At 36.0% G+C, this 23,102-nt stretch overlaps 1 protein-coding gene and 1 long non-coding RNA gene across 6 annotated transcripts in view; one reads left to right on the top strand and one right to left on the bottom strand.

Annotated features, from left to right (window-relative positions):
• The first annotated feature begins 253 nt into the window (after positions 1 to 253).
• The window catches only part of LOC120244970 (UDP-glucuronosyltransferase 2A1), a 42,367-nt gene continuing 19,518 nt past the window's right edge, over positions 254 to 23,102 (top strand). For 2 of the 5 annotated variants that reach the window (XM_039251793.1, XM_039251792.1), the window contains exons 1-2: positions 254 to 969; positions 12,588 to 13,219. In XM_039251793.1, the coding sequence (XP_039107724.1) occupies positions 254 to 969; positions 12,588 to 13,219 (1,348 nt within the window). Of the gene's footprint in view, positions 972 to 12,587; positions 13,220 to 14,805; positions 14,968 to 23,102 lie in introns of those variants that run through there. The other 3 variants (XM_039251796.1, XM_039251795.1, XM_039251797.1) reach the window with 2 other exon arrangements.
• The window catches only part of LOC120244972, a 32,541-nt gene continuing 12,978 nt past the window's right edge, over positions 3,540 to 23,102 (bottom strand). The window contains exons 2-3 of the long non-coding RNA XR_005531673.1: positions 15,019 to 15,117; positions 3,540 to 3,687 (exon numbers count right to left, since the gene is read on the bottom strand). This is a non-coding gene — a long non-coding RNA (uncharacterized LOC120244972). The remainder of the gene's footprint in view (positions 3,688 to 15,018; positions 15,118 to 23,102) is intronic.

Genomic DNA, 23,102 nt, shown 5'->3' with positions numbered 1-23,102 from the left:
ACAGCAGGAATCATTCCCAAGCTAAAACAACAGGTTGAGAGGTAAGATACGTGTTAGCTGATAATTATCATAAAAAAGCCTATAATTATCATAAAATAGGGTGCTGCCACGAGTAAAATCATGTGGTAGAGAGAAGGCTCTTAACAGTATCAATTGTTTTGAATCAAAACTGAAATAATTTTTCTTTCTTTTTTTCTTGAAAACAGAGAATTTTATGTCATAACTCATCAAATCTTCTACATCAAGCTACATCATGTTAAACAAGAACATTCTGCTGTTGTCCCTCCAGATTAGTCTCCTAGGAATCACTCTTGGTGGGAATGTTCTGATTTGGCCCATGGAAGGTAGTCATTGGCTGAACATTAAGATAATTATAGATGAGTTGATTAAAAAAGAGCATAATGTGACTGTCTTAGTTGCCTCTGGTGCACTTTTCATCACGCCAACCTCTACCCCATCTCTGACATTTGAAATATATCAGGTGCCCTTTGGCAAAGAAAGAATAGAAGGATTGATCAAGGACTTTGTTTTGACATGGATGGACAAGAGGCCATATCCTTCAACCATTTGGAGATTCTATCAAGAGATAGCCAAAGTCATCAAGGAATTCCACATGGTATCTAGAGAAATCTGTGACGGTGTTCTCAAAAACCAAAAGCTGATGGACAAGCTGAAGAGAAGCAAATTTGAGGTCCTGATATCAGATCCAGTATTTCCTTGTGGTGATATAGTAGCTTTAAAGCTGGAAATTCCATTTATGTACTCCCTCAGGTTTTCTCCAGCCTCAACAGTGGAAAAACATTGTGGGAAGGTACCATACCCTCCTTCCTATGTTCCTGCTACTTTATCAGAACTCACGGACCAGATGTCGTTCACTGACAGAGTAAGAAATTTCATCTCCTACAGTCTACAGGACTACATGTTTGACACTCTTTGGAAATCATGGGATTCCTACTATAGTAAAGCTTTGGGTATGTAATTTTTTAAATTGTTTTCTGAATTAGAGCAGAGCTTTGTGTCACCTCTTTACTTTCCCGTGGCTATTATTTTTCAATCCTACATATTGATAACTATCTATTAGTATCACTTGAGAGCAGGAAGGAAGACAAGTAACAATATGCTTTGTACCTGTTGTGTGTTGTTTTCTAATTTTATGGACTCAAAGATACCAACTAAATTCTTTTATGGGTAATATCTAGCAACAAATATTTTAGCTTAATAATAGGACTGAATTCCCATTTAGATATTGCACTGAAAACAGAAATTACCTAGAAACTTCAGTGGTGTGTGGAAAAAATTGGAAGAGATTGTTTCCTACAATGTGTGTGTGGGTGTTTAAAAACATACGTTGACAGAAGATCGTGACATTCTGAGAAACTAGAGTTGAGGTGATGTACAAGGAAAAATTTAAACAAACAGTGAATATTAATTTTCCTGCAAAATAAGTGTGGGGAAGCTAACTGTGTCCAATGTCGTGCTGGGTATTATTGACAATTCATTATTTATGAAGGCTGGAAGTATAAGATGCATGTGAAAGAGCCGTGGAGATATCAGGATTGCAAAAATGAATTAATCCAATAAATATTTTCAGAGCCTCTTGTATTCATGCTAATCATTTGGTTTTTATCTACTGAACAACTGGGAACAGTTCAAAGGAATGTATAGATTGCATCTTATATAAAATATCTAGACAGATGTGGGCCTAGAGTGAAACAGTGTTAGGTTACAGACTTCTGCGTGGCTCCAGGAAAGATGTGATAAGAGCATGTGTAAGTGAAGTAACTTATACGTGGAGAAGAATAACGCAGATGAGACAATGTAGTAAAGCAATTAGGAAAGAAGGCTTTTGATAAACAATTTCTGCTTACAAGTGTGTGACTATGGAGAAGTAATTAATTCTTTTTATACCTGCACTTATTTACATCATCTCTAACAGGGCTACTGCAAGGGCTAAATTAGTTAACAATACAAGGATTTTACAAAAGTGTCTAGGAGCTGGAAAACACTCAATTTGTGTTAGCTGTGTTAGCTGTGCAATTAGTAAAAGCTAATGGATAATTGGTTAGGCGTGTTAAGAGGCATGAAAAAGAGATTAAGATGGTTTCTTTTTTTTTAATGGAGGTTTAATTGACATATAACATATTAGTGTCAGGTGTACAACATAGTGATTCTCTCTATATATGTACATTACAAAATGATCAGCACAATAAGTCTAGTTAACACTTGTCACCATACATAAATTATGTTTTCCTACGGTAAGAACTTTTAAGATCTACTCTTCTAACAGCTTTCAAATATATAATACAGTATTAACTATAGTTACTATGCTGTATATTATATCTCCAGGACTTAATTTATTTTGTAATTGGAACTTTGTTCCTTCTGACCTTCTTCACCCATTTCACCACCCTCCAACCCCCCACCTCTGGCAATCACCAATCTGTTCTCTGTAACAATGAGTTGAGGTGTTTTTTTTCATATTCCATATATAAATGAGATCATACAGTATTTGTCTTTCTCTGACTATTTCACTTAGCATATGCCCTTAAGATCCATACACATTATCATAAATAACAGGATTCACTTGTTTTAATGACTGAATAATATTTTATTGCAGATACATATGCCACAGTTTTTTTTATTCATTCATCCATTGATGGACACCTAGGTCGTTTCCATGTCTTGGCTATTGTAAATAAAGCTAAAATGAACATGAGGATGAAGATTATCTCTTCAAAACAGTGGTTTTGTTTCCTTTAGGTATAACCCAAAAGTAGAATTACTGGATGACATAGTAGTTCTATTTTTAATTTTTTGAGGAATTGCTTTACTGTTTTCCATAGTGACTATACAAAGTTACGTTACCACCAACAGTGTCCAAGGGTTCCCTTTTTATCCATATCCTTGCCAACAGTTGTTATGCCTTGTCTTTTTGATAATAATCATTCTAACAGGTGTCAGGTGATATCTCATTGTAGCTTTGATTTCCATTTCCCTGATAATTCGTGATATTGACCACCTTTTTTGTACTGTTGGCCATTTGTGTATTTTCTTTGGAAAAATATCTATTCATATCCTCTGGCCATTTTTTCAATCAAGTGGTTTTGTTTTATTTGATTTTGTTTTGTTTGCTCTTGAGTTATAGGAGTTTTTATATATTTTGGATAATGATCTCTTATCAGATGTATGATTTACCAATATTTTTTCCCATTAGGTAGGTTGTTATTTCATGTGCTGGTGGTTTCCTTTGTTATGTAGAAGCTTTTTAGTTTGATATAGTTATGCTTGTTTATTTTTCTTTTGTTACATTTCCCTTTAGAGTCAAATCTAAAAAATCATCACCAAGACTGAGGTCAAGTTGCTTACCATTTATGTTTATGTTTTATTCTAGGAGTTGTATGGTTTTGAGTCTTATTATAAAGTCTTTAAACCATTTTCAGTTAGTTTTTGTGTATGGTGTAAGTGATCAAGTTTCATTCTTCTCCCTGTCCAGTTTTCCCAACACCACTTATGGAAGAGGTTGTCTTTTCTCCATTGAATATTCTTGGCTTCTTTGTCATAAGTTAATTGACCATAAATGTGTGAGTTCATTGGCGAGGATTGTTAACAGGATTGTTAATTCGTTCATCATCTCCTCTGGGTATGTTAAGTAGTTGTCCCCAAATTCAAAAGTAGGTGTTTTATCTCCTGGGATATAAATGAAGACCGAGTTGTACTGTTATTCAGAGAGAATAAGCATAGCTACTATGTTGATTGTAAACTGTCCTATGAAGATAGAAGTGAATGGTCAATATTGTAGAGTTAAAACAGGATTTTAAAAATGAGGAAAGAGGATGAAGAAATGGAAATTTTATGAGACAATCAAGTTGTCAAGATCTGAAAAAACTCTTTAATCTTCTCATGTATATAGTAAACAGACATCTGAATATGCACAGTAACTCAATTTAATGAAATAGAGGAATGTACACAGAGAGCTCCTTGGTCATGATATATGTTTACGTTTTTATCTCATTACTTATGTTTTATTCAACTATTTGTTCTCAGTCTTGGAACAATAATTATCATGATCATAATGCTTCTTATTCACATTGGTGAGATTAATCTCCAGATAAACCTTCCTCATACTGGCAGTTATAGAATCACATGTGCCTTTGTATTTTGCTTGTAAGTTAATACTGGTAATAAGACCACACAATTTTCCCAGTCATAAGACATGAGACTAATCTTTCTAAACAATTTGTTCATGGGAATGTAATTAAGATTTCTAACAATGTTCTTATCCTCTGATTTTGATAATACCATGTTTCTAATCAAATTACACTCTTTTGACTTAAAATGACTATTTAAGTTGTCTTTACAACAATATTCTTCTAATTGATGCTTAGGGACATGAACCTTCATATTGAAAAGACCAGGTAAGAAGTAAAACTATTGACATGACAGAATAATTCATTTTTTGTGCAAGCCTTTGTACATGGAGAATGATAAATGAGAATGATAAATGGAAATGACTTATAAAAATCACTTCCTTCCAGTGTGTAATTTCTTCTACTTTAGTTTGAATGCTCTGATCAAAGTCATTATAATGAACTCTCAAGTCTCAAACTGCCACACCTGAGTAAAAAATAGGACAACTTTCTCTAAGATTATTTTCCTGCGGTGGAATGCAATAATAAGCTCAGACTGAGTCCTTAATCTCTGCTAATTGTTAGGAATCGGATATTATAATGTCTAAATTGCTTCTCTCAGATTATGGGTATTTGGTTCAAACTCATAATTCAAAATCATAACAGATCACATTTGTTGATTTCTTCCTGTGCACTACACACTGTGATAAGTCCTTCTCATGTTATATCTCTTTATCTTGCAATGAATTTATGAAGAAAAAACTATCACTGATGAGAACATTAAGGCTTAGAAATATTGATTGTTAAACTTATATAGTGACTATTAGGAGAAAATAGTTTTCAAATGAAAGTCTGACACCAAACCTTCTAGAAAAAATTTTCTTTCCTTTTAAAAATTCAGTTGCAAGTCCATCAATTATTCAGAATATTGTTTAGGTTTAAACTTTCTTGGGTACTTTTCCTCTTTCTTTAGGTGGATTTAGCCTTTGGAGTCTGCTATTCTATATCTTACTTATGTTAAATTTGCTAAATGGAGTTTCATTGGCTCATGGTATCACTAGGAATCTTGCTGTTTCTTTGGGCCTTGGTCTCCACGAGACTCTGTTGCCTGGGGTGAGTTGTCTGAGCATAGGTTTCTGACCCTAAGAGAACCTTAAAAGCAACATTTAACTGAAAGTATGAAAAGGCTTCTGCAGATTTCAAATGTATTTATTTAAAGTTGAACCAGGAAAATCTTATTTAAAAAAATTTTTTTTAATGTTTTATTTATTTCTGAGAGAGAGAGAGACAGCGTGAGAAGGGGAGGGTCAGAGAGAGAGGGAGACACAGAATCCGCAACAGGCTCCAGGCTCTGAGCTGTCAGTACAGAGCTCGACGCGGGGCTCGAACCCACAAACCATGAGATCATGACCTGAGCTGAAGTCAGATGCTCAACCAACTGAGCCACCCAGGTGCCCCAGGAAAATCTCGTTTTTATGTACAAATTAATAACAAAAAAACCACCAAAATTGGGGGAGCAATTAAGAAAATAACAATATGGCATTTAAACCAGTAAAAAATATTTATAATCCATAAACATGACCTATTACTATTAACAGTTTTATCCTTTAACCAGGATAGAAACAAATAGCTTTTTTATGTGAACAATCTTTATATAGTAGGTTTATATGGATTCTATGTATTATTATACATGAATATTTGGTGAATAATCTCTAAGAACTAATGCCATCTATAATAACAATAGACTTTCTTGTAAATATATTAAATAGGGAAAACAACAGATCTTCAAAAAATTTATGATTATACTATTCAGATCTTTGCATGAACTTAACACTGAGCATAGGTAATTAATGTAAAATAAAGTGCTAGAAATGAAACAAATGTAAATGTATATCTCTAAAATACTTGATTTCCAGTAGTTATTTTAAAGAAGAAAAAAACGAATGTATTGGAGTTTTTTCCCTGAAGAGTAATACATTTTGGTTCAGAACATTTTTTTCTTTTTCTCTCCCCAATCTTTTTCTTGCTTCCTTCTCTCTTTCTTCCTTTCTTCCTCTATTTTTTATGTAAATTTATTTTGTTTGATAAGAACCTTTCAAATGACCTCTGTTAGCATTCCTTTTTCATAATGACCCCTGAGTGGGTTGACAGCCGCAAGATGACATCCAAGATAGAATTTGCTGTGGGACATGAGCAGTTTCAAGAGTATGCTCACTCTTTTGCCCACATTCAATGAAAGGGAATGGAAAGAAAATCATTTTTATGGGTATAATCTTGAATTTTATGTGTGGATTTCTTAAAGTAAACCCTTTGTGAACTTTGGTACTCAATACATTGGTAATCATATCATTTGTGATGTGCCTCAGACTGAGCATGACTAACACCAAAGCTCAGGTTTCCCAGGGGACCATTATGTGAGAAGTCCAGGAGAGGAAGGGGGCCTAGGTGACGAGATCTGGTTAAATTGGTAATTCTTTTATTTTAATTAAAAATTTTTTAATGTTTATTTATTTAAGAGACAGACAGAGCACAAGTGGGGGAGGGGCAGAGAGAGAAAGAGACAGACAGACAGAATCAGAAGCAGTCTCCAGGCTCTGAGCTGTCAGCACAGAGCCCGATGCAGGGCTTGAACCTACAGACCATGAGATCTTGACCTGAGCCAAAGTCAAACGTTTAACCTGAGCCACCCAAGGACCCTTGAATTGGTAAGATTCTCTCCCTACATTATCATTAAGTAGCTAACACTTATTGAGCACAGATGCTGTTCTGAGTAATTTACATGCTTTTTTTTTTCATTTAGTCCTCATAACTATAGGAAATAGGAACAATCATCCTCCAACACTTGGTATTGAGGAGGCTGAATAACTTGCCTGAGGTTACAATCAAGAAAATTGTGAAGCATTTGATCGAAGACCTGAGCTAAAAGGAAAGTTCTAGATATTCACTTTATAAAGAACAAAACAAAGGGGGAGAAAAGGTAATCTAATTTTAAGTTTTCAAAAGGATAAACTAAATGCCAATCAAGGAACTAAAAAAAAAAAAAAGGAAACGTGAAGCTAAAACTCTAACGTTACTAAGGAGTCGATTACTCAGTTTTTTAAAATAGTATGGTGGTTTTATTAAGGCATGGAGTTTGGTGGTTTTATTAGGGCACGGAGAAAGGATCCGTGGGCAGAAAGAGCTGCACTGGGAAGGAGTGGCTGACTATATACTTTCAAGCCGGGTGGGGGTTAGGGATAGCATAAGTCTCTCAGGAATTTTGGAATGAAGGTTTCCAGGTCCTGGAGGGGGCTAGCTGTTGCTAGGAAAAGGTCATTTATTATTGTGTAGTAAAACCTTAGTCATGAGACCCTTCAGATGAATATCAGGGGGCCATATGCTTGGAGGATAATTATTAACATGTATCTTAGGGAGTTAGAGATGAAGGAACTTTCTAAAGGAATTTTTAAATGTAAAAGGAGACAAGCGATCCTGGAGGTCAGGATAACCTGATTAGTTATTTGCCTTTGCTTTTAGCGAAATATTAACATCGAGGCAGTTGAGTTTCTTGAAGAAAGTCACTCCGCCAGTCCTAAGTACTTTGGCTGCAAGTTGTAAGGAAATTTAATTTGTTCTAAGTTTCTTTTGCCTTTGTTCTCCATCTGAGTATGAAGGTCATAAAATCTCCAATATGACCTTTGTTCTCTACATCAATATAAAGGGTGTTTTCTAAGCTTTTATGGCCTTTGAGACCTCCTCCAAAACCAAAGAACAATGAGAAATGAATTAGCACAATTAAATTCTACCCATTCATTATAATGCTCAGAGAGCACACGTAGGAAGAGAAGACCTTCAAGCCAGGGCATGTAATTGGGGGAAAAAAGTTATAAGAAAGAACTTGAATACAAAAATGTTGTTTTAAGGATTCTCAGTTCAAACTGATAGTATTATACGTAATTTAAAGTACTTTAAATCTTAATTTTATACAGTTACATTCTCCAGCAAGTGGTATATACACTGTTAAACAACACAAATTCAGCTCATTAAATTTGGATATCTAATTGGATTTATTAAATGGCTCAGGGATTGGACAGCATCCCATCTAGTAAGTAGCAGAGAGCTCTGTAGAGCCATAGAAAAGAAAAGGTTGAAACAGGGCTGGTTGTGGAGAATTATTAGCAAAGAATGCAGTGTTTTAGGCAAAGTTGCCTTCCTGAGGGGAATAGAAAGTTCAGCATATTACATCCTAGGGTTTTCCAGAAAATTACAGCTTGGCTGGTTAAAGATTTCAAACCGGGGATTGAACCTGCAATTAGAATAGATATTAGATCTTGGTTTACTGACATGGAACCTTAACATGACTTCATTTGGGGGCTGCACTTATCTCTTTAACAACAAAAATACTATCAAATAGGATTGAGAGAAGTTTCTGTTTATTTTATCACCATTTGGAGTATTTCCTTGCAAAGTAAGTAGAATGAAAACGAGAACTTGATTCAAAGCACAAGGACTATCTTCCAATAGGTGCAAACTTTTCTGGTTGACTTAGTTTTCACTCATACTACTCATGTATTGATGCCTCAGAAATCTATTTAAAAATATCATTTTCTAGGTTCTTTAATTATGTTTAAGATGTCATATTATCAAATATTCACAGTTACAAAATATAATGGTTTTCTAATTTTTGCTGTTATAAACTGTATCTCACATTTTATTTATTTGTTTAAATTATTTTTAATGTTTATTTATTTCTGAGAGAGACAGACAGACAGAGTGCAAGCTGGGGAGGGGCAGAGAGAGAGGGAAACAGAATCCAAGCAGACTCTGTGCTCTTAGCACAGAGCCCAATGTGGGGCTTGAACCCACAAACCAGGGGATCATGACTTGAGCTGTAGTCAGAAGCTTAACTGACTGAGCCACCTAGGTGCCCCAGTATCTCACATTTGAAAAACTAGAATTGAGGAGAACCTGGGTAGCTCAGTCTGTTAAGTGTCTGACTTCTACTTAGATCATGATCTTGCAGTTTGTGAGTTCGAGCCCAGCATCGGGCTCTGTGCTGACAGCTCAGACCCAGGGGCCTGCTTCTGATTCTGTGTCTCCCTCTCTCTCTCTGTTTCTCCCCCACTCGTACTCTGTCTCTTTCTCAAAAATAAATAAACATTAAATAAATAAGTAAATAAATAAAAAGTAGAATAAAAAGGAAAGAATACTGGTCTGGAAAGTGGAATAGTCATGTATTCATCTAATCTGCCACTTACTAGCAATGTGACTGAGATTATTTGATCTGCTTTCTTATATATAAAATGACGGAGCTGGACAAACTGGACCCATGTTCTTTCCAGAATGACAATCCCACTACACTCTTACTCAAATCTTGGTCAGATTAGCTATTAGCAAACAAACGTGATAATTTTAAATCACTGAACTTAATTTTTGTCATGAAATCAGGCATATTTGGCAAGAGTTGTTATTTTTTCCCTTGATGGAAATTTAAATCTAAGGTTATACCTACATCTGTCCCCAAACATAATTTACTTTTTCTTTTTAAACTTTTGAATTTGCAATTATGATATATTTCAGGCATACAGGAAACCAGAGAATAAATATAACAGACATCTCTATTGACATCTGTGAAATTAAACACTGTAATATCAAAGCATAATTTGGAAACAAAAAGCATATATATTAGCTAATAAATTCTATTATCTGATATTGTTCTTCAGTAAATTAAACGATTATGTTAATGTCCTGAAAAGGCACTATTTGAGAGTGGCAAATTGCCTCCTTGAATTCTCCTTGGTTTTTATTCAGGGTAATTTAAGGCTGCCAACATGTATTTGATTCGGGCATATATTTTGATAAGCTTTAAGTGCTAGCATAACTATTGCTAATGAATAATCCTTAATTAATTATTATATTTACATGGACCTCAATAATTAGACAAATATAAGTATTTTATAGGTAAACTTTTGCTTATGCCTTGTACATTGCTGTGTTTTATCTCCTTTTTTATGGAAGGTCATGACAGCACAAATTTATGAAGACACATCAAATTCTTTCCAGTAGGTCAATTTTAATGGTCATCAGAATTACTCATACTCTCCTTTACTGTTGTGTTTTAAAATCTGATAAATTTTAAAAGTACAGGGGTGCCAGAGTAGCTCAGTCAGTTAAGTGTCCAACTGATTTAGACTCAGGTCATGATCTCACTGTTCATAGGTTCAAGCCCCAATTTGGGCTTTGCACTCAAAACGAGGAGCCTGCTTGGGATTCTCTCCCACTCTATCTCTGCCTCTCCCCTGCTCATCTCTCTCTCTCTCAAAATAAATAAATAAATGAACATTAAAATTTTTTTAAAAAGACATTATATTGAAATTGAGGCTGAATCTTAGAAGGATACAAACACAGTAATTCTAAAAGCATCACTTCTCTCTCCTCTCTTTCCCTTTCTCTGTCTTTCTGGTCTTCTTGTTACTCAAAGGCCCATAATTAGTAAATTCAGAGGCAACAGAGCATGAAAAGAAAGCAAACCACTTTATTTCCATTCTCAATTCCTTGTTTCTATCCTTTTAATCACTTTATTAGTTCTTATTTTCTATTTTTAATAGAAACTTCTAATAATTTTAATTTTTAAAATGGCACCATTATATAGTTGCCCTCGTTTAGTTTGGCATTTAGTAAGAATCTCAACTGATAAGTATCATTATATCTATGTTTAGCTGGTCATTCTGTAGCTAACCCATTGGTTTACTGCTCAATCCTTAGATGAATTTATTAAACTATAAACGTTACCAAATATTGCTTTGAGCCAAGCAGTTTAAAGGCAACTTTGCAGATATTGTTGCTAATCCACAAGATAATATAACAAATGAATGTCATTATCTCTCATTTATACATGAGAAAACCAAGGCTGAAAGGATCTAGGTAATTTTCCAGGGTCACAGTGTGTGTAAAAGAACAGTTTTTAAATCTGGGGCTATTGAACTCTAGTGTCCACCTAATTTAAGCTACTACACAGCTCCAAGTGAGAAAAGCATGTTGTTTCTCCTGGTGCCAGGCCCTATCCTCCTTATCTGTGGATGAAGATGTCATATGGAAGAAAGTGAAAAATTCCCTGCACCAAGATGATCGTCAATATGCTTTATTAGAGAAGAAAACTTTCCTCAATCAAATGTGTAGTAATTTACTCTATAACCCAATTAATCTAAAATACCTTGAAATGTTTGAGAAACCTCTTCTCAAGGAAGATTGTTTTCATTTTTTTTTCCTAAATATGAGCCATGGGGGAGAGATCATAAGGCTGGCCATTGTGCATTCCCAAAGTTTCTAAAACTTACAAAGATGAGGCATAATACTGGAGAAATCCAGCAATTTCTCAAATGATGTTATGATAATGGCCCAAATTGCCCTACTTTGTCATATGTTTTTGGGTAGGCAACTCAATATTAATTTCACTTTGTATGAAATGGAGCAAATCATTTGTGCCTCACAAGATTCTGGAAAGGACTGAATTAGATAATGTATGTAAAAATGCTTTGTGATGTGGGCACCTGGGTGGCTCAGTCAATGAGTCATCCGATTTCAGCTCAATTATGATCCCAGCATTTGGTTCCTAAATTTAAGCCCCACATCAGGCTCTCTGCTGTTAGCACAGAGTCTGCTTCAGAACCTGTCTCCCTCTCTTTCTGCCCCTCCCCCACTCGTGCTTCTCCCTCCCTCTCTCTCTCTCTCAAAAAATAAATAAATATTAGCTGCTCCTGGGTGGCTCAGTCAGTAAAGGGTCTGACTCTTGAATTTGGCTCAGGTCATGATCTCACGGTTTGTGAGTTCAAGCTCCAAGTCAGGCTCTGAACTGATAGTGTGGAACCTGCTTGGGATTCTCTCTTTCCCTCTCTCTTTGTGCCCCCTCCCCCACTTGCTCTCTGTCAAAACTAAATAAGTAAACATAAAAAAAGCTTAAAAAATAAATAAACTCTAAAAACTGCACTGTAATAAAGGACATCTAACTTGGAGATACCATAAGTTCTGAGTCAATGGCTTTAGGAGTAAGAACTAATATATTTTGTTAACCTAATTTTGGGAAAGGTTTATTAAATTGAAGACATGTTTTATAGTTATTAGCACAGAGTACACAGATTCCAGGCTTATAACTTGACTTCTTTTCCTTTAAAATAGGATTTGATTTCCTTTCTGTTGTTAGAATAATCATATTAGTGCATATAAAGGTTTGAATTATATCATTTTCCTTTTAATCTATAGATCAATTGGCCTATGACTGAGTGTAGCCATCACATTAAATATTGTTCTGTTTGAAAAATATACCTAAATATACTTTGAAAATTTATTTTTATCTTAAAAGATCTACAGTAGGATGGTTTTTGTAATGGATATCACCATGCCTAAGAAGTTTGCCCAGCTGCTGGTTTTTATTTTGACTTTGAGTGAAATTGTTCTTAGTGGAAATGTGCTAATTTGGCCAACGGATGGTAGCCATTGGTTAAATATTGAGCTCATTCTAGAAGAGCTGATCCAAAGAAATCACAATGTGACAGTACTGGCTTCATCAGCAACTCTATTCATCAACTCCAATCCTGATTCTCCTGTGAATTTTGAGGTAATATCTGTCTCCTATAACAGAAGAAATATAGACTCCTTAATTGAACAAATGATAATGCTGTGGATAGACCACAGACCAACTCCTCTCACTCTCTGGACTTTCTACAAAGAACTAGGAAAATTTCTAGATACTGTTTTTCGAATAAATATACAAATCTGTGATGGAGTGTTAAACAATGCCAAGCTACTGGCAAGACTTCAGGAAGGTGATTTTAATGTGTTGTTAGCAGATCCAGTAACTATCTGTGGGGACCTGGTTGCTCTGAAATTAGGAATTCCATTTGTGTACACACTGAGGTTCTCTCCAGCCTCAACAGTGGAGAGATACTGTGGGAAAATCCCCGCACCTGCCTCCTATGTTCCTGCAGCTTTGTCAGAGCTCACTGACCAGATGACCTTTGGTGAGAGGGTAAAAAATACTATGTCCTATCTTCTGCAAGACTACATATTTCAATCTTATTGGGGAGAATGGAATTCATACTACAGCAAAGTTCTAGGTAAGTTTCTAAAATATTGTCTTGTTAATGACTCCATATACCTTATTTACCTTGACAGTAATACAGCAGAGGTTTCCATTCCACTGCACATGCCAGGCTGAAGTACAGATACTTATTATGTATATAATACCCTCTACAAGATCATACTTTTTGATGTTTGTAAAAAAAGTCTAATGGTGTTATTAATATGTACATAGTGTTTCAGTGCAAATAATCTCATGCCTATTTAGGGAGTGGCTTTCCAATGAGTAAATCAATCTTCCAATATAAATGAAAGTGTCTTTACTAGGATGAACTGTGGCCCTGCTAAAAAATACCTGGCCAACATTTTGAAGTATAATGATTTACTTTCTCTTCTTCATTCCTCATTCTTTTGTTTGTCTGCAGAAAACATTAAAAGGCCTAGGATTGAAAGGGTGCCTGCGTGGCTCAGTTGCTTGAGTGTCCAACTTCAGCTCAGGTCATGATATCATGGTTTGTGAGTTCAAGCCCCACCTCGGGCTCTATGTTGACAGCTTGGAGCCTGGAGTCTGCTTTGGATTCTGTGTCTCCCTCTCTCTCTGCCCCTACCCTGCTCACACTCTGTCTCTCTCTCAAAAATAATAAACAAACAATAAAGGAAAAAAGGTTCAACCTTGATAAAAGGCCTAGGATTGGGCATTGGAAATCTGAGTTTATACCCTGCCCTTTTCTATCTCTCCATCGTTAGGTTTCTTTGGGTGCTTAGACTAGCACAGCTCCAACTTAATTTCCCTATATCTTTTGGCAATCCTCAGGTGTGTTGCCTCACAGATTCTTTAGGAGGATCAAATAAAATAATACGAACAAGGCCAGCTCTGGTTGGTTGTTTAATTTCTGATCTCTCATGAACTTTCTTTCATTTTTCCATTTTCTTCCCTCCTGAATGGTTTTTTTTTCTCTAGATTTATCAGTAGCACCAGGAGTAAAGTAGAAAGTAACAGCAGAAATTATCAGAAAGTATCAATGCTACTTTTTCACAAAGATAATATGCAAAATATCACCCTTTTACATACCTTTCAGGCTTATTCCCTCCCACTCTTTATTTTCCTTTCTTTCTCCTTCCTCTCTTCTCTCTCTCCCTCCCCTCCTTCCTTCCTTCTATCATGCTTCCATTGTGTAAAAAATAGTATTTCTTGAACACCAACCCAGTACCTGTCACTTTTCTAGATGCAGTTGACAAAATAGTCAAAATCTCTTCCTCCAGGAAGCTTACATTCTAGTAAAAGGATACAGACAATAAATGAATAAAATATAAGATGTTAGGCATATGCCAATAAGAACAAATAGTTCTGGGAGGTGAGTTACACTTTTAAATACAATGGCCAGGGAAGGTCTCAAAGGGTGACATTCGAATGAAAACTTGAGGACAGTGAGGGTGAGAGCCATTGGGATCCCTGGGGGGAAAGCATTTTATTAAATTTTTAAAAAATTTTTTGAGTTTATTTATTTATTTTGAGAAAGAAAGCATGTGTGTGAGTGGGGGAGGGGCAGAGGGAGAAAGAGAGAGAGAGACAGCATTAGTGGGGGAGGGGTAGAAAGAGACAGAATCACAAGCAGGCTCCATGCTGTCAGCATAGAGCCCTACATGAGGCCTGACTTCAGGAACCATGAAAGCATGACCTGAGTCCAGATCAAGAGTCAGGCGCTTAACCCGCTGAGCCATCCATGCACACGTGAGGAAAAATATTTTAGACATCGATAAGAACAAGTGGATGGAAAGATCTATGGTAAGTCATAAAACCAGGAATACCCTTACTGTAACTTGATCTTAATCTTACCTTTCACAGATTTTGTATATATTTTTTTCTTTCCTGGGTTTTAGAATATTCATCCAATTTTCCATCACTTAAACTTCTAAATTTCTTCGTAGAATCAGTCTAGAGAGAAAATATTGAACGCATCACACATATAAATAAAACATATGCAAGATAATTAAAATTTGCATATACTTTTGAAGATAGGGTAATTCGAATTTTGAAAGTAAAATGTTGTGTTTTATATTTATTATAATATCATTTCACTATATTTTCCTTTTCCTGGACTCCAAATTTCTTACGACTTAAAGATATATTTCGATTTAAATGTAGATGTTATTCATAGGATTATTTCCCAAGACATTTTAAATGCATTCTATAATAATTACCCCTGCCCTTATATGTATCACATACCAACTATTTCAGGTATTGGTGTCAGATAGCAGACTATATTCCTTAAAAAGGGGGACTACAAAAAGTAACATGGTGACAGTTCCTGTAAGGCACATAAGGCTCTGGATTCAAGTTCCATTTGTTAATTTCAGGCAAGTGAGTTGAACTCTGAGCCACAACATTTCTGTCTCTTTAAAAGAGGGTAATTACTTCACTGTACTCTTTAGGATGGCCATTAGACACCATATATATGGATATGTTATGTCAATTATAAAGAATTATACTTACGTTAAATATTGTCTATACCAAACAACACAAGAACTCTGCAATGACCAAACCCTAATTTTACTACCATGGGGCTCTGTGCTTGCAAAGTAGTTGTGTGTGTGTGTGTGTGTGTGTGTGTGTGTGTGTATCTATGTATCTATATGCATATAGATATGTATAGATATAGAGAGAGAGTATACTCCAGAGGCCATTTATTCTTTGTGTGTGTGTGTGTGTGTGTGTGTGTGTGTATAGATATATATATAGAGAGATACACACACACACACACACACACACAAAGAATAAATGGCCTTTGGAGTATACTGTCTCTATATATCTATATGCATATAGATATATAGATACACACACACACACAAAGAATAAATGGCCTCTGGAGTATACTAAATCTTCCTTTTCAAAGGGAACCATGACAAATTATATAATGTGTGGAAAAGCCTTTGTAAAACAGAATGTTCTCGACTTCTCATCTTCACAGGATAATGATCTAGTTTCAGAACTCCCACATTCTGAGAAATTAAATATTTTATTTATCGAAATCCTTTATACTTCTCATGTTACTAAATATACTTGATCAACAAATAACTATCTTGGAGGCTTGATTTCAAACTGAAGTATCCGGAGGAGTGGTATAATCCAATTTGTCTTTTGTTTGCAATTACATTCTTAAAGTATTCAAGACACCTGGTAACTGTAAACTGATACTACAATAAGGAAGGTGCCTTACATTTCATATTATCATCAAACATAGAAGAACACAGGAAACCTAATAACATCAAATTTCTATGGCATTTCCATTTCGGTGACTATTCTTTAGTTCTCTGGAAAAAGCAGATTAGAAAAAAAGCATATTTAACCATGGTAAAGAATATACCCAAATATCTATATTGAAGGAAACAAGTAAGTAACAAGGAAATATCTAACTACACTGGTTAAAAATCCTGTTTTGTTTATCAGTGTGATGTTAAATTTTATAGATGAAGCAAATAAAAATCATCATCAATTCAATTTTAAATATGCTTCTAATACCTAATGGAGCAGGCATATCTGGGAAAATGACAATCATTGCGATTCATATACAGGAGTGAATCAATAATAAATCTTGGTCAAGCCAAGTGTTCTGTAGGGCACCTTCAAATTGCACTGAGCTTCATCTCTCCCCAGCCTCTGAGAAATCTGCTGTATAGCATGTAGATTGTTCTAATGTGGACAGGATTGGGGACTGGCCTTTGCCTACAGCTCTAGGAAGGATCAGGGCTGAATGCTATAGTAGAACTAAACAGGTACAGCAACTGCATGTCCCCATTTTGTCTGTATCTTTTGGTTTCCCAGTTGGTTTCCATCTTTCCAAGCACAGTACAGGTCAAGAGAGCGGAAGCCCAGTACTACTCTATGCGCCATTTAACCAATGTAGCCTATTTTACATACCAGTACCATATTGGTTCCACTTGGTCCTTCTCTCTCCCTACTGCTAAACTTTACATGGATTCCCTAGAACTAGCGCTGCCTTGTCCCAGCCCATGAAGGGAAAAAAAAATATGTAAAGCTTTTTAACATTTCTTCTCTACTTTGCTTACCTGGAACTGGGCTAGATTAATCACATTTTTTAATGTTTGATTTCTATCTCCCTTTCTGGACTCAGGATTTTGTTTCTTTCTTAGCTTTTTGTTCCTTTTTTTTTTTTTTTTTTTTTTGCCCATTCTAGTCCCTATTACCAACCTCCCATCCTTTTCCTAGAAAACTTGGATCTATCTCTCTGTTAATCTTCCCTCACATAAAGCTTCTAATTCCTTCTCACATGCAGCTTCCCTGGGGTCAGTACTGTAAAGTTTTTTAAATTCTGTGTGGGGTGCCTGGGTGGCTCAGTTGGCTAAGAGTCTGACTTCACTCAGGTCACGATCTCACGGGCTGCTTGACAGCCCAGAGCCTGGAGCCTGCTTCTGATTCTGTGTCTTCCTCTCTCTCTCTTTCTCTCCTGCTCTCTCTCTCGGAAATAAACATTAAAAATTTTTTTTTTTAATTCTGTGTAACCTATATTTTGAAGTTAAAGCATAGATCATAATTTTACAGCTTACTGAAATTTCACAGTGTGAACTACCTACGCAACAGCACCCAAATCAAGAAACAAAGCAAGGTTTTGAGCCCTGCATCAGGTTCTGTGCTGACAGCTGAGAGCCTGGAGCCTGTTTCAGTTCCTTGTCTCCCTCTCTCTCTGCCTCTCCCTCACTCATGCTCTGTCTTTCTCTGTCTCAAAAATAAATAAACTATAAATTTTTTTAAAAAAGAAACAAAGCAATATATCCATAACTCCTCTTCCTTCCTGATCAGTCCCTACAACTCCTGTGTAAAGGTAACCACTTTCTTGACTTCTAACACTGTAGAATTTTGCCTGATTTTAAACTTTGTATAATGAACCACACATTGTGTACTCTTTTGTATTTTGCTTCATTTCTGGTGGTTTTTATATTCACCCAAGTTGTTGCATATAGGAATAGTTTGTTCATTCTCAAAGTTATATAGATTCTATGAAATTAATATACCATATTTTATTTAGCCACTTTGCTGTTGATAAAAATGTAGACTATCCTGGTTTTGGCTATTTATGATAAACGCTGCTATGAACATTCTTGTACATGTCTTTTGATGAATATGCGTGTGCCATACCTGAGTGGAATTGCTAGGTTATAAGGTGTGCCTGTGTTTAGCTTTAGTACATACTGCTAAAATCTAGTTTCTCAAGTGGCTGTGCCAATGAATAACTGCATCAGCCATGTAGTAGAATTCCAGTTGTTCTCCATTCTTATAAACACTTAGTGTTTTCATTTTGCTTTTTTAAAGTCTATTTATTTATTTTTGAGAGAGAGAGACAGAGTGCAAGCAGGGGAGAGGCAGAGAGAGAGAGGGAGACATAGAATCTGAGGCAGGCTCCAGGCTCCAAGCTGTCCACACAGAGCCTGATGCAGGGCTCAAACTCAATGAGATCATAGCCTGAGTGGAAGTCTGACACTTAACCACCTGAGCCACCCAGGAGCCCCTATTTTTGTTTCTTTTTAAAAAATTATAACAATGCTGTTGATAGGTAATGTTATTTTATTTTTTAAAAGAAGTTAGGCATTAATTTGTGCATGGTAAAAGGAAGTGCATAAAGTATACAGTGTGACTTGTTTTGTCAAATGTTTACATCTCTGTAAGCAGCACATCAATTGATATAAGGGTATACCTTTCTAAAAAAGCTGTTCTCCAGACCTTTCAAAGTGAGTAACCTTGACTACTTAATTTTTCATTTTTCATCTTGATTCATTCCTATTTTCCTTTTATGGACTTTTAAATGCATTTTCTAATAATTTTAATTCTAAGATGATTACATTGTCTCACGTTCAGTTTGTGCTCCATCAAGCATCTCTGGTCTAGTTCTATTCAATGATTCTGTATCTAATGCCCTTGAATTGTGCCATCTTTGCTATTAACTTATTATATAACTACTCTTACTAAACACCTACCAAGTACGTTGATAAGTACAATGAAAAGATTATTGCTAACCCACACATAAGGTAAGAATGATCGTTATCTTTTACATTAGAGCCATCAAAATTCAGAAAGATTAAGTAACTTCACTGAAGTCACAAAACATAACTGAACCAGGTAAGATCCTATGTATATTTAAACTATTACATAAAGAAATTTACATTCCCAGAAATAAACCACTCCACAATTTCCAGGATTTTTAAAAAAATGTTTATTTATTTTGAGAGAAAGAGAGAGAGAGAGAGAGAGAGAGCAAGTGAGCAGGGGAGGGCAAAGAGAGAAAGAATCCCAAGCAAAGTATGCATTCAGTGCAGGGCCCAACGTGGGGTTGGTGAGATCGCGACCCAAGCAGAAACCAAGAGTCAGACGTTTAACCGACCAAGCTACCCAGGCTCCCCTCACACCTTCCAGGATTTTAATTTTAGAACTCATAGAAAGGAAAGAGAAAGACACAAGCCTACTCAACTCCTACCCTTTGCTTGGTGATCTGGTGTTTCCTATTAGCATTCTCTCACCAAACTCTCCTGAGGGCACTACTGTGACATTATTTCAACTTAACAGATTTTATATTATTTTGCAAGTTAAAAACCTTTGAATATCTTGGTGCAAACTGTCTGCATTGAAACAGAGAAGAGAGATTCCAGAACTTTGCCCTGTGTCATTAGTGAATGACATGCAAGTCCTGGGTACCACTGGCCTCTTATGTTGTTGTTATAGGAATTTTGAAATCATCTTGCCTAGCTCCTGAGAAGGAAAAGAAGTCTTGGTATTTTCACAGACATACAGTTAAATGCAAATATTTGGTTTAAACTGACATTTTTGTTGTTGCCATTTCAAGAACATATTATTATTATTTAATTTTAAGAATCATCTTTGTGATGGCCAACAGACACATGAAATGATGCTCAGCATCCCTCCTCATCAGGGAAATACAAATCAAAACCACACTGAGATGCCACCTCATGCCAGTCAGAGTGGCTAAAATGAGCAAATCAGGAGACTATAGATGCTGGTGAGGATGTGGAGAACTGTTGGTGGGAATGTAAACAGGTGCAGCCCCTCTGGAAAACAGTGTGGAGGTTCCTCAAAAAGTTAACAGTAGAACTCCCCTATAACCCAGAAGTAGCACAGCTAGGAATTTACCCAAGGGATACAGGAGTGCTGATGCATAGGAGCACATGTACCCCAATGTTCATAGCAGCACTCTCAACAAGAGCCAAAACATGGAAAGAGCCTAAGTGTCCATCAACGGATGAATGGATCAAGAAGATGTGGTTTCCTTTATACAATGGAATACTACTTGGCAATGAGAAAGAATGAAATCTGGCCATGTGTAACAACGTGGATGGACCTTGAGGGTGTTATGCTGAGTGAAATAAGTCAGGCAGAGAAGGACAGATACCATATGTTTGCACTTATAGGTGGATTAGGAGGAACTAAATGGAGGATCGTGGGGGAGAGGAAGGGGAAAAATAGTTGGGGAGAGGGAGGGAGGCAAACCATGAGAGACTCTTGAATGCTGAGAACAAACTGAGAGCTGATGAGAGTAGGAGGGAGGGGAAGGGGGTGATGAGCATGGAGGAGGGCACTTGTGGAGATGAGCACTGGGTGTTATATGGAAACCAACTTGACAATACTATTAAAAAGAAAAAGAAAAAAATTAAAACTCATCTTTGTGTCAGGCCTCCCGGTCACTTAGTCCATTGAACATCCTACTTCCGGCTCAGGCCATGATCTCATGGTGAGTTTAGCCCTGCAGGTATCAGAGAAGAGCCTGCTTCAGACCCTCTGTCTCCCTTTCTCTCTGTCCTTCCCACGCTTGTGCTCTGTCTCCCTCAAAAATAAATTTAAAGAAATAATCTTTGTGTCTTCTTGAATGTTTACCATTGTTTCTTATATAGGTTTTACATATTTGTTGTTAAATTTCAGCCAGTTGATTTGTTTTGTTGTTGTCATTGTAAACGGATTCCTTCTTCATTTTCTCTTCTACTGGTCATTGTCTGCATACAAAGATCTTAATTATCATTCAATTTTAATTTCATATCCTGATACTTTTCCATGTTCTCCTGTGCTTTACAGTAGTATGATAGATGGTTCTCCATCCCCTCACTTTCAATCTGAAAGTGTCCTAAGATCTAAAATGGGTCTCTTGTAGATAACATATAGATGGATCTTGTTTTTTAATCCATCTTTTGATTGGAGCACTTAGTCCATTTGCATTCAGAGTTACTATTAAAAGATGCGGATTTAGTGTCGTTGTGTTTTCTGTAGGTTTCATGCTTGTGGTGATGTCTCTGGTCCTTTGTAGTCTGTGCAGTGTTCCACTAACAGAGTCCCTTGTAGAATCTCTTGCAGGGCTGCTTTCGTGGTCATGAACTCCTTCAGCTTTTGTTTGTCTGGGAAAGCCTTTACAAGATTTAGTCGCAACAAGTTTCAAGTATGCAACACAGTATTGTTAACTGTAGTCACCGTGCTGCATATTACTTCCCCATGATTTATTTAATAAGCGGAAGTTTGTACCTTTTACTCCCCTTACCTACGTCACACACTGTGCCTTCAGCAGCCACCAACTTTCCTCTGTATCCATAAGCTTGTTGTTGTTGTTGTTGTTGTTTTCTACAGATAAGTAAGCTTGTATAGTATTTGTCTTTCACTGTCTAATTTGTTTCACTTAGCATGATACCCTCAAAGTTCATCCATGTTGCTGTGAACTTTTTGTTTTGTGATTTAACCTTCTAGCATGCTGAATGGTGAGGGAAACACAGCTCAGAATATTTACCCACAAAGATATGTGTCAGACAACTGGAAAACATGCACGTGATGACCTATAGGATAAGCTCATTCTCTGATAAGTCTGATTCACATGAACATGAACAAGGCCAGACTAGAATAGCTCTGCCTAGTCTAGAGCAGAATTAGGAGTAAGGTCAAAGTTAAATAGAAAGTTGTTGTTTTAAGACTCTAAGACTTTGGATAGTTTGTCATTCAATAACAGAAAACTAATAAAAATACTTCTAGCTTTTAGGTACTCCATTTTAAATTCTGGAACTCTACCTTTGCTTCCATCTCTTTTTTGAATTACAGTATCCAGTGATATGCTATAAATGTTTAACAGTTGGCTTTCTGTGGTGAAAAAAGGAAAAAAAGCACTTTTGTATAGCATTTACCAATATCTGTGGTGTAATTTCCCCCACCATGACTAATTCCAAGCTATTGATTATATAGCAAACAGCTTGGCAAAACACATGGAAATTAACAATTAACTTTCATTAGCCCATGATAGCCAGGTCTCTGGTAGACCCATTTGTGACATCAGCCTTGATACATTCAGATGCCCAAAGTTCATGGACACAAGTGCTATTACACTGAAACATAGCCTTCTGTCTAACACATGCTACAGATTAATACCTGGGCTTATGGATATTATTTTATATTTCTTTATACAATTATAAGCATATACAAATTATGTGCTTAGTAAAGCAGAAGCTTCTTGGAGAAATCTGTTCCTCAAGAGAAATCTTGGGCCATAAATAAATGCCCCCCTCTGTGGTTCATTTTTATAGCCACAGCACTCCCATCTCCACTTATGTATATTATTAATATATACATTTTTAATAGACATTACTTTTTACTTTTCAAGAAAACTGTCACTTTTTAAATAGTTCTGAAAAGTCAGATGGATACAATAGCTCTCCTTTCCCAATATCTTCCAAGATACTACTAAAAAGTTTACTTCTAGGAAAGATTATTTTCTAGAAAAAAATAATATTCAATCTAAGAATACTATAGTAAAGAACTAGTTCAACAACTGACTAATCTAGAAGATTGCCTAATTTAGATGCTTGAAATTTCAATAAAATTTCTTTTATGCACTGGATATCTATATAAAAGAGGGAAAAAAGAAA

The sequence above is a fragment of the Hyaena hyaena genome, unplaced genomic scaffold, assembly GCF_003009895.1.
Source record: "Hyaena hyaena isolate Hyena2069 unplaced genomic scaffold, ASM300989v1 scaffold_395, whole genome shotgun sequence".
NCBI classification, from domain to species: domain Eukaryota; kingdom Metazoa; phylum Chordata; class Mammalia; order Carnivora; family Hyaenidae; genus Hyaena; species Hyaena hyaena.
Note: the sequence above shows the minus strand (reverse complement) of the source record. Positions and strands in the feature narration are given on the sequence as shown.